This window comes from Perca fluviatilis, chromosome 2 (genome assembly GCF_010015445.1).
Source record: "Perca fluviatilis chromosome 2, GENO_Pfluv_1.0, whole genome shotgun sequence".
Lineage (NCBI taxonomy): Eukaryota > Metazoa > Chordata > Actinopteri > Perciformes > Percidae > Perca > Perca fluviatilis.
The window spans coordinates 3249916-3262107 of NC_053113.1; the positions used below are offsets into that span (position 1 = coordinate 3249916).

The window sequence follows — 12192 nt, forward strand, 5'->3', positions numbered from 1 at the left end:
TCTAAATGCTGAGGTACTGAAAATCCTTGCTTCCAAAGCACAAGGTAACCTAGCTCTATATCAAAAGCCTATAATAAGATATCCAAAAGACACAAGAGACTTGCGATCTTTGGTCTCCTAGCTCAGCACGAGAGCTCAATGAGTATTCCTCTGGCTGTTTGAGGTACCAAGTCCTAAATCCTTGCGCCTAAAGCACAGGGTAAGTAAGCTGCCATTGCTGTTTGCAAAGCTTTTCTATTAATGTGCAAGTTGGGTCACTCCCTCAGACGCAGCAGGGTTTGTTCACCATAATGCAGAACATGCTTACAGGAAACTCATATGTGTTATACATTATATGCATTTAGAAATCTAACATCCGTGGCTGACCTACTATGGGCTTCTTCCTCTGTCAGTACTTTCTACAAGCTAAGGCAATAGTCATAGCATGCTATATATTTTGTATAATGCAGTAGAGATTCATATATTTTAAGCAGCAATATAGTTTTAGCTGTTTTTTGGGGTTTTCAACTGAACCTCCTTTGAAAATATAAAAGGTTGTAATGTTCAGACTTTTATCTGGTCCAAGATGATTGCCAATGGGTCCTGGTTACAGTCTGTGAGTATCAGGAACTTGTTGCTTGTTGCAGTAAACACATGCCACTGTTTGTTAACAGGGATGTGTCCTCCTTCAGCAGAGGAGTCAGAGTTTATTGTCTTCAGACAAATGGAATTCTGGGTGAAGTAATCCATATTCTCTTTGGTGGGGAGAACCATCCAAGGGTGTTGGAAACGTCCAGGCTTCACATGGGTGAAGTATTTCCACATACCTGGATTCCCAGTTGCACGCGGGTGAATTTTGGTTTGCTTCCATCTTCCATTTACTTGACCAAGTCGGTAGATTTTGAAGGCTGGTCCTTCTGGTTCCTCAGGTCTCTGAGGGGTAGAGGCCTCTGGTCCAGTTTGGGTACCTCTGGACACTTTGGCAGAGGTAGTAGAGGGGGCTTGAATCTGGTTCTTCTTTCTTTTCTTTTTGCGTTTCTTGGCATATGGGTTGGTTTCAGGGTTTTCAAGGACAGCAGGCAATGGCGATGGTGATAAAATGGAAGAGGAGGAGTTCTGCTCCAGGGTTGGCTCAACTTTTACCAGTGCCTCTGCGGGTTGTAGTTGTCTAGTACGTATATGGAAAAATATCCACTGGCGTCCCTTGTCCGGATTAGACTAGGTAGGAAATAGAAAAAGGCATGGTTCTATTAAATTATTTCATTACCACTTCCTTGGTTACTGCCTATATTAGGCATCGCCCTAACCCTCCTTATTGGTAGAGAGGTGTCTTGTGGTCTTTCCACTAGGTTATGGAGGTGTTTTATACCTCGGACACGTCCATTAATAGACATGGCGTACATCAGGCCTAGTATACCTTTGTATACTGGTAAGATCAGTCCTAATATCTTTTGGGCAAAGATAACTAGGAGTATTTTCGCAAATATTTCTCCAATCTTTCTTGTCCTGGTTTGTTTTATTATGGTAGCAAACCACAGAACATAATATATATAAATAACTGCAGAGTCCAGTCAGAATAATCGCCAGGTAGAAGTAGTTCAGGGCCGAGTAGCAGATCTGATATTTTTGCTAAAATAATTAAGACATTATCGTGTCCAGATAGATAGTCCTATTGATATTATCAGACAAATCAATGGTTAAGAAATATAACAGAAATATTACAGCAAACATATCCATAATGGAGCTAATAGTGTAATACACCTTTAATAGGTAAGCATGTGGCTCCACAGCGCTAGTCTGTTAACTGGCATTGCACGTTGCTAGCAAATTTCTCTAACACAACCTGAATATCAACACATGGCTGCACAAGTAATATTAAACAATCTGCACATCTATCAGCTATACAGTAAGAAACACAGCAACAGCAATATTATCAAGGCTATAATATATCTCCCTCTCTCTCTCCAAATGTCACGTCGTAACACACGCTAAACTTCCACATCGTAGCAGAACACTTATTGAAGATAACGACGCAGTAAACAGTTTCGCAAGCTACAGAATAGTTTTTATCTTTCGTTTGGGTTAGGGCTACACATCACTTCAACAAGTCCAAAAACAGGTAGGAATGATAAAGGAAAAAGTCTGTTAACATGCTGCTACATTCTGTCCCCTTGTCCTGTCTGAGCACAGTGCGCCTGCACAGCAATTTCAGGAGCCTCGGATGTAATTTTTACAGTCAATATTTTTACCGTAGTTTATCATTACACCGGTAATCGATACATCCCTACAGGTAACCAAATGACTCGGAATTACATGAAATCCATGTGTGGTTAAAGTGGTATTGCACAACAGTAGAATTTATAAATCCAGGTTAACCGATAAAGCGGGGCTTGACCTAGTCTGATCAGAGCATCCTGGCGTTCTGAGTATCACGACGGCCAAGCCAGGCTGATGAGGAGCGACTAGGTCGTTTAACAGCAATTTAATGGTGAAATAATTATTATTGTTAAGTTGTTATTACATTTTTAAAAATCATTTAAATTCCTCCCTTTTTTACGCTGATCCGAAAAACTGATCCGATCTGTGATTCAAAACCGTGATTCAAACCAAACTGTGAGTTTGGTGATCCATTGCACCCGTATTATTTTACATGTATGTATATGCATATTGCAATGTCGAGAGTCATTTATATATGAATCCTAAAAGACATTTGTGAAACCCTCTGTGTGCATTCATTAATATTGAGATTTCTGGGACTCTTCAGTCCGGAGTAACCTCTTTCCTTCGCTCACCTCCTCCTTCTTCCTCTTGCTCCCTCGCTCCTCTGAGTCTCCCCATGCCTCACTGAAAACTTTCCTCTTGCCCTCCTTCTTCTCCTCCGTCTCCTTATGTTTCTGCATGTACTCAGTGATAAGGTCGGGGTCCAGGTTTTCTTGCGGCTCCCATGTGTTATCCTCACTTGAAAGGTGAGTGCAGAAAGAAGAAGAAATCTCCTCAGGCTTTGTTTTTAGGCAATACATTCTCACTCTGATTGCTAATTCGTTATTATTCCTTTTTCTATTGCCATTTTGTAAGGTTATTTGATGGTCTGCAACTTAGTGTCAAAATACCAAACTTTCAACTTGAGGGCAATGCCCTCAAGTTTTTATCTGTAGATTATTTGCAATGTGTAAATGAACAATATATATATATATATATATATATATATATATATATATATATATATACTTTACCTTGTTCAAATGTGTTCATACATGTATCTTGTTCATATATATACAGTACAGGCCAAAGTTTGGAAACACCTTCTCATTCAATGTGTTTCTTTATTTTCATGACTATTTACATTGTAGATTCTCACTGAAGGCATCAAAACTATGAATGAACACATATGGAATTATATAGTTAACAAAAGGTGTGAAATAACTGAAAACATGTCTTATATTTTAGATTATTCAAAGTAGCCACCCTTTGCTTTTTTTGGTAACTCTGCAAACCCTTGGTGTTCCCTCAATGAGCTTCATGAGGTAGTCACCTGAAATTGTTTTCACTTCACAGGTGTGCTTTGTCAGGGTTAATTAGTGGAATTTTGTCCCTTATTAATAAAAAAGCAAAGGGTGGCTACTTTACAGAATCTAAAATATAAGACATGTTTTCAGTTATTTCACACTTTTTTGTTAAGTACATAATTCCATATGTGTTCATTCATAGTTTTGATGACTTCCGTGGGAATCTACAATGTAAATAGTCATGAAAATAAAAAGGAAAGGCATTGAATGAGAAAGTGTGTCCAAACTTTTGGCCTGTACTGTATATATATAGATAGAGAGAGTGAGAGAGAGAGAGAGAGAGAAAATGCCAAGTATTAATATTATAGACTCATACTTACTCTGAGAACCCCTCCCATTTCAGAAGGAACTCGACTCTTCCCTTCACATCTCTCCGGTCCAAAACCTTCTCCACCACATACTCCTCTTCCTCCTTCACTGCTGAAGCTGCAGGAGGTGCTGCAGGCTGCTCCTCATCGGCCTTCTTGTCCTTCTTTCCTGCTCCGGTCATCAGCTTGACGTCTGCTGAGGGCTCCTTTGGTAGACCCAAGGGGGAAACATGCAGACATAATGATACAAGGGTTAGAAGAACTAATGGGAGGTGGGAGTGAATCATAGTTTACCATGTTTTACTATATTAAAATGTTCTGCTTGAATAGAGGAAATGCAAAGGCTGATCAGGTTACCAATCCATTGGACATCAGAGTGTGAAGTGTCTCCTACATTAAAACTGAAATAACTACTAAAATGTAAGCCACAAATGTCATTAACTGGAGCTACAAAGCTAATCACCGACAGTTCATTTACCAGAAAATTGCCAGATGTTCCTCACCTTGCAAAACTCTGTTCATTTTGGCAGGCCTGGTTTGTTCTTTCTGGGAATAATTATAAAGATTTACAAAGAATATGTTTAACGTTATGCCATTTGAAATCTAACTGGGATGTTTTGGGACCGATTGTGGCAGGATTGCTGCAGACGAATTAATGTTACACAGAGTGATACACTGGTGAGAGCAGATTATGTCTTGCCATGTATGCAGCTCATTTAAATTGCTCACTTTACCGTATTGTGTGAACAGTTAACTTCATTTTATATTACATGTGGCTTGGGTTTGGTACCGTTAACATTTTTACCGGTGCTGGTACCGATATCTGAAATTTGGTTCTGGTCCCCAACGGTACCTTTTTGGGGTACTTTCCGTTGGTGATAACAAAAAAATAATTTCAGTTGTAAAAATAATTTCAAACCTATATATCCTATTTAGTAACTTTGCTCCGTCCGCACCTCTGTGTGTGTGTGTGTGTGTGTCTGTGTGTGTGTGTGTTTCTGTGTGTGTATGTGTTAAAGCTGAGCCCTGCTCTCTGTCAACATGCAGATGGCGTTTCTTCTATCAGGGTGAAAATGTTCCACCTAAACAAGTTCCTTCCTGAGACTATTTTGCAGAGCCAAAGTCGTTGCGTCCGGAGCTTAGTGCCGCCCAAGACGATTGTGATTGGTTGAAAGAAACGCAAACAAGCCAAAGTGTTTTTTCTCCTATCCCAGAATGTCTTAGTAAGCGCATGTGTGAGACTGCGCGTTGATGTGTCTGATCAAAGGAACAAACTATTCTAAACCGTTCTGGTTTAGAATAGTGCTATATATTTTGTATAATGCAGTAGAGATTCATATATTTTAAGCAGCAATATAGTTTTAGCTGTTTTTTGGGGTTTTCAACTGAACCTCCTTTGAAAATATAAAAGGTTGTAATGTTCAGACTTTTATCTGGTCCAAGATGATTGCCAATGGGTCCTGGTTACAGTCTGTGAGTATCAGGAACTTGTTGCTTGTTGCAGTAAACACATGCCACTGTTTGTTAACAGGGATGTGTCCTCCTTCAGCAGAGGAGTCAGAGTTTATTGTCTTCAGACAAATGGAATTCTGGGTGAAGTAATCCATATTCTCTTTGGTGGGGAGAACCATCCAAGGGTGTTGGAAACGTCCAGGCTTCACATGGGTGAAGTATTTCCACATACCTGGATTCCCAGTTGCACGCGGGTGAATTTTGGTTTGCTTCCATCTTCCATTTACTTGACCAAGTCGGTAGATTTTGAAGGCTGGTCCTTCTGGTTCCTCAGGTCTCTGAGGGGTAGAGGCCTCTGGTCCAGTTTGGGTACCTCTGGACACTTTGGCAGAGGTAGTAGAGGGGGCTTGAATCTGGTTCTTCTTTCTTTTCTTTTTGCGTTTCTTGGCATATGGGTTGGTTTCAGGGTTTTCAAGGACAGCAGGCAATGGCGATGGTGATAAAATGGAAGAGGAGGAGTTCTGCTCCAGGGTTGGCTCAACTTTTACCAGTGCCTCTGCGGTTGTAGTTGTCTAGTACGCATATGGAAAAAATATCCACTGGCGTCCCTTGTCCGGATTAGACTAGGTAGGAAATAGAAAAAGGCATGGTTCTATTAAATTATTTCATTACCACTTCCTTGGTTACTGCCTATATTAGGCATCGCCCTAACCCTCCTTATTGGTAGAGAGGTGTCTTGTGGTCTTTCCACTAGGTTATGGAGGTGTTTTATACCTCGGACACGTCCATTAATAGACATGGCGTACATCAGGCCTAGTATACCTTTGTATACTGGTAAGATCAGTCCTAATATCTTTTGGGCAAAGATAACTAGGAGTATTTTCGCAAATATTTCTCCAATCTTTCTTGTCCTGGTTTGTTTTATTATGGTAGCAAACCACAGAACATAATATATATAAATAACTGCAGAGTCCAGTCAGAATAATCGCCAGGTAGAAGTAGTTCAGGGCGAGTAGCAGATCTGATATTTTTGCTAAAATAATTAAGACATTATCGTGTCCAGATAGATAGTCCTATTGATATTATCAGACAAATCAATGGTTAAGAAATATAACAGAAATATTACAGCAAACATATCCATAATGGAGCTAATAGTGTAATACACCTTTAATAGGTAAGCATGTGGCTCCACAGCTTAGTCTGTTAACTGGCATTGCACGTGCTGAGCAAATTTCTCTAACACAACCTGAATATCAACACATGGCTGCACAAGTAATATTAAACAATCTGCACATCTATCAGCTATACAGTAAGAAACACAGCAACAGCAATATTATCAAGGCTATAATATACTCTCTCCTCTCTCTCCAAATGTCACGTCTAACACACGCTAAACTTCCACATCGTAGCAGAACACTTATTGAAGATAACGACGCAGTAAACAGTTTCGCAAGCTACAGAATAGTTTTTATCTTTCGTTTGGGTTAGGGCTACACACTTCAATCAACAAGTCCAAAAACAGGTAGGAATGATAAAGCGAAAAAGTCTGTTAACATGCTGCTACATTCTGTCCCCTTCCTGTCTGGGGCACAGTGCCTGCACAGCAATTTCAGGAGCCTCGGATGTAATTTTTACAGTCAATATTTTTACCGTAGTTTATCATTACACCGGTAATCGATACATCCCTACAGGTAACCAAATGACTCGGAATTACATGAAATCCATGTGTGGTTAAAGTGGTATTGCACAACAGTAGAATTTATAAATCCAGGTTAACCGATAAAGCGGGGCTTGACCTAGTCTGATCAGAGCATCCTGGCGTTCTGAGTATCACGACGGCCAAGCCAGGCTGATGAGGAGCGACTAGGTCGTTTAACAGCAATTTAATGGTGAAATAATTATTATTGTTAAGTTGTTATTACATTTTTAAAAATCATTTAAATTCCTCCCTTTTTTACGCTGATCCGAAAAACTGATCCGATCTGTGATTCAAAACCGTGATTCAAACCAAACTGTGAGTTTGGTGATCCATTGCACCCGTATTATTTTACATGTATGTATATGCATATTGCAATGTCGAGAGTCATTTATATATGAATCCTAAAAGACATTTGTGAAACCCTCTGTGTGCATTCATTAATATTGAGATTTCTGGGACTCTTCAGTCCGGAGTAACCTCTTTCCTTCGCTCACCTCCTCCTTCTTCCTCTTGCTCCCTCGCTCCTCTGAGTCTCCCCATGCCTCACTGAAAACTTTCCTCTTGCCCTCCTTCTTCTCCTCCGTCTCCTTATGTTTCTGCATGTACTCAGTGATAAGGTCGGGGTCCAGGTTTTCTTGCGGCTCCCATGTGTTATCCTCACTTGAAAGGTGAGTGCAGAAAGAAGAAAATCTCCTCAGGCTTTGTTTTTAGGCAATACATTCTCACTCTGATTGCTAATTCGTATTATTCCTTTTTTCTATTGCCATTTTGTAAGGTTATTTGATGGTCTGCAACTTAGTGTCAAAATACCAAACTTTCAACTTGAGGGCAATGCCCTCAAGTTTTTATTCTGTAGATTATTTGCAATGTGTAAATGAACAATATATATATATATATATATATATATATATATATATATATATATATATATATATATATATACACTATCTTGTTCAAATGTGTTCATACATGTATCTTGTTCATATATATACAGTACAGGCCAAAAGTTTGGAAACACCTTCTCATTCAATGTGTTTCTTTATTTTCATGACTATTTACATTGTAGATTCTCACTGAAGGCATCAAAACTATGAATGAACACATATGGAATTATGTAGTTAACAAAAAAGTGTGAAATAACTGAAAACATGTCTTATATTTTAGATTATTCAAAGTAGCCACCCTTTGCTTTTTTTGGTAACTCTGCAAACCCTTGGTGTTCCCTCAATGAGCTTCATGAGGTAGTCACCTGAAATTGTTTTCACTTCACAGGTGTGCTTTGTCAGGGTTAATTAGTGGAATTTTGTCCCTTATTAATAAAAAAGCAAAGGGTGGCTACTTTACAGAATCTAAAATATAAGACATGTTTTCAGTTATTTCACACTTTTTTGTTAAGTACATAATTCCATATGTGTTCATTCATAGTTTTGATGACTTCCGTGGGAATCTACAATGTAAATAGTCATGAAAATAAAAAGGAAAGGCATTGAATGAGAAAGTGTGTCCAAACTTTTGGCCTGTACTGTATATATATAGATAGAGAGAGTGAGAGAGAGAGAGAGAGAGAAAATGCCAAGTATTAATATTATAGACTCATACTTACTCTGAGAACCCCTCCCATTTCAGAAGGAACTCGACTCTTCCCTTCACATCTCTCCGGTCCAAAACCTTCTCCACCACATACTCCTCTTCCTCCTTCACTGCTGAAGCTGCAGGAGGTGCTGCAGGCTGCTCCTCATCGGCCTTCTTGTCCTTCTTTCCTGCTCCGGTCATCAGCTTGACGTCTGCTGAGGGCTCCTTTGGTAGACCCAAGGGGGAAACATGCAGACATAATGATACAAGGGTTAGAAGAACTAATGGGAGGTGGGAGTGAATCATAGTTTACCATGTTTTACTATATTAAAATGTTCTGCTTGAATAGAGGAAATGCAAAGGCTGATCAGGTTACCAATCCATTGGACATCAGAGTGTGAAGTGTCTCCTACATTAAAACTGAAATAACTACTAAAATGTAAGCCACAAATGTCATTAACTGGAGCTACAAAGCTAATCACCGACAGTTCATTTACCAGAAAATTGCCAGATGCTCCTCACCTTGCAAAACTCTGTTCATTTTGGCAGGCCTGGTTTGTTCTTTCTGGGAATAATTATAAAGATTTACAAAGAATATGTTTAACGTTATGCCATTTGAAATCTAACTGGGATGTTTTGGGACCGATTGTGGCAGGATTGCTGCAGACGAATTAATGTTACACAGAGTGATACACTGGTGAGAGCAGATTATGTCTTGCCATGTATGCAGCTCATTTAAATTGCTCACTTTACCGTATTGTGTGAACAGTTAACTTCATTTTATATTACATGTGGCTTGGGTTTGGTACCGTTAACATTTTTACCGGTGCTGGTACCGATATCTGAAATTTGGTTCTGGTCCCCAACGGTACCTTTTTGGGGTACTTTCCGTTGGTGATAACAAAAAAATAATTTCAGTTGTAAAAATAATTTCAAACCTATATATCCTATTTAGTAACTTTGCTCCGTCCGCACCTCTGTGTGTGTGTGTGTGTGTCTGTGTGTGTGTGTTTCTGTGTGTGTATGTGTTAAAGCTGAGCCCTGCTCTCTGTCAACATGCAGATGGCGTTTCTTCTATCAGGGTGAAAATGTTCCACCTAAACAAGTTCCTTCCTGAGACTATTTTGCAGAGCCAAAGTCGTTGCGTCCGGAGCTTAGTGCCGCCCAAGACGATTGTGATTGGTTGAAAGAAACGCAAACAAGCCAAAGTGTTTTTTCTCCTATCCCAGAATGTCTTAGTAAGCGCATGTGTGAGACTGCGCGTTGATGTGTCTGATCAAAGGAACAAACTATTCTAAACCGTTCTGGAACCAGACGTGAAGAAGTCGAGCCTCCGAACAAGCTATAAATCCTGACAGATGAATCAGTAAACTTGAACAGTATGGTATCAGGGGGGTTGTTTTAAACTGCTGAGAAGTATTGTACATAACAGGCAACAGTTTGGGAAGATGGGTGAAAACATCGGCTTAATCTTAGCACAGTGTTTCCATTTCAGCTCAGTATGAGAGTCTGTACTGTGTTTTGCTGTCATTTGCTTTCTCTCCTCTCCGTTGATCTATTCCACAGACAGTTCACAAAGCTCTCTTGTCAGTAAAGTAAAAAAAAAGGTTTGCCTAATCTGCTATCTAGGTTTTGTGAAATAGCCCTTTGGTTACTTTAGAGTGGTTGTTGTGTCCAGGGGGCTATTGTACAAAACCAGGATAAGGGATTAAGCCAGGATATTCCTGTTATCCCGGTTTACCTAGCTAAATGAAAATACAGCTCATATGCATTACACAAGCTAATGAAAATACAGCTCAATCATGTTTGACTGCCCGACTCCCTTTCCTAAGCTAATGTAAATACAACTCAGTTATTTATGACCGCACATCCAATCCAATGTTATTTATAGAGCGCATTTCACAGATAAGAAACCAACAAAGCGCTTTACAAGGTACATACAAACATACACTGGGTAAAGAAAATACAGCATGACATGAGGAGAGACGAGGAGAAAAAGGCAACTCCCAGACTATGCCCCCACTAGGAGCACAGGGTGGGAACAGGAAAAAAACACCTCAGCAACAATATAAGCACATAACCAATACAAGGGTACACAAGACACGCAGTGGGGGAGGGGAGTCTTGAGGAGCATGGGGGAGGAGGGGTATTGGGGTGAAGGTAGTCCAGCACAGGCAAGCAGACATCTGGTCCTGCAGCCAAACAAAGGCGCTGGTCACAGACCCGCCCGCCTCACTGGGGGTAGAAGCGGTGAAGGCGCTGGATTGGGGGTGGGGGGTGATTGCATATCTGTATATATGTAAGAGTTCGTGTTTATGTAGGCAAGCTACGTCTGGCCTCCGTAATCTGGTTTTCTCAGTCCGCACAATTGTCATTGTGATACACAGCCGGTTGCCATGGAGTCAGCCTTGAAACAGGATCCAGTCCGAGTCAACAATCAACAGGTGTCTGTGGGAGTCGGGTGGGGAACGCAAGAGTGTGCCTCGCTGCAGTGCTCCAGGGGGAGGTGATTATTCAACACCGGCCTCGGCCAAGGGCAGCGCTGGGTCAGGGAGCCGAAAAAGATAAGATTGGAATTTGTTTTGTCTTAGGGCCAGAAGCCGCAGTTAGTCACACTCGACTTCCCTGAAATGTCCCCTCTGGTCTCCGTATCGATCAAATTTCCTTGCCAAAACCGTGAGTTTCCCCAAGATGTTTTCCAGCCTATCCAGAGCTGACAGTCTCTCCAAGATGGTATCCAATTTGTGGCCCATGGTGATCATAGTATCCAATTTGTGGCTCATGGTGGTCAAAGTCACAATTTGAGTTCCGACAGCTCTGCCCACAGCTTCAACCATGACGGGCAGCCTGGTATTTTGCTCAGTTCCCGTCTTCTTCTTAATTTCTCCATAAACCAGAGCAATGCCTGAGCCAATCAGCAAAAGACCTGTTATCATGGTTCCGAATAGGAAGATATCTTCAATGTCCTCCACGGAAAGAACCGCCAGACACACGATCCGCCACCTCTCCCACGCGTCCATCGTGTAGTCAGCTGCGAATGTTACGGCAGGGCAGTCAGGTTTCTCCGAACCCGAGCTTCTCGTCGAGAAGATGTTGTCAATTGCGCTGAGAGACCAGTTGATCAAATCCATAATTCGTAGTTTAGGAGCAGTGCCGAGAGAGAGACTCTAGAAGTACACAGAGACAAAGACTAGACGAGAGAGTAAAGCAGGGTAGGCAATGGGAGGAGAGGGAGAAAATGCGACCGCCTTCACAGAGAGCCAAACGACATGTTCTGCTCATACATGTCCCACGGTCTTAACCCTTGTGTTTTCCTCCTGTCGACCATGCACTAGTTGTCTAGTCTAGTTATAAAGCATGAAGTATAAATGATTCCCAGATTCTGTGTTACATCTTCTTATCAACTTTTTTCCAACATATTACCACTAGTTTTACACTTATTTTGTTTATATATGGTCAAAGAAACGCATTTATATCAAATTATACCTAATTTCTGAGTTAAAAAAGCTGAAATTATGAATTATTTTGACTAACAGTTGAGATCAATGGGAACATTATGTTGATGGTTTATCACAGACTGGTATAAGTCAAAGTTTAGTGAAAATACCGTTTTGAA

At 40.6% G+C, this 12192-nt stretch overlaps 1 protein-coding gene across 1 annotated transcript; it reads right to left on the bottom strand.

Annotated features, from left to right (window-relative positions):
* Nucleotides 1-256: 256 nt before the first annotated feature.
* On the bottom strand, nucleotides 257-8993 carry LOC120571140 (chromo domain-containing protein cec-1-like). The gene is made up of 5 exons (XM_039819859.1): nucleotides 8608-8993; nucleotides 7499-7664; nucleotides 3866-4059; nucleotides 2772-2937; nucleotides 257-1197 (listed from the first exon to the last, which is right to left on the bottom strand). The coding sequence occupies exons 1-5, from the start codon at nucleotides 8880-8882 to the stop codon at nucleotides 544-546; spliced, it is 1455 nt and encodes a 484-aa protein (XP_039675793.1). The 5' UTR covers nucleotides 8883-8993; the 3' UTR covers nucleotides 257-543.
* Between the last annotated feature and the right edge of the window lie 3199 nt (nucleotides 8994-12192).

What these genes read in the sequence shown, in the direction of transcription:
- LOC120571140 (XM_039819859.1), bottom strand. Translation starts at nt 8,882, where the DNA reads ATGATTCACTCCCACCTCCCATTAGTTCTTCTAACCCTTGTATCATTA. An exon ending in GCAAGAGGAAGAAGGAGGAG is followed by an intron (nt 4,060 to 7,498) that starts GTGAGCGAAGGA and finishes GGTCTACCAAAG; the next exon opens with GAGCCCTCAGCAGACGTCAA. An exon ending in GCAAGAGGAAGAAGGAGGAG is followed by an intron (nt 1,198 to 2,771) that starts GTGAGCGAAGGA and finishes TTTCCTACCTAG; the next exon opens with TCTAATCCGGACAAGGGACG.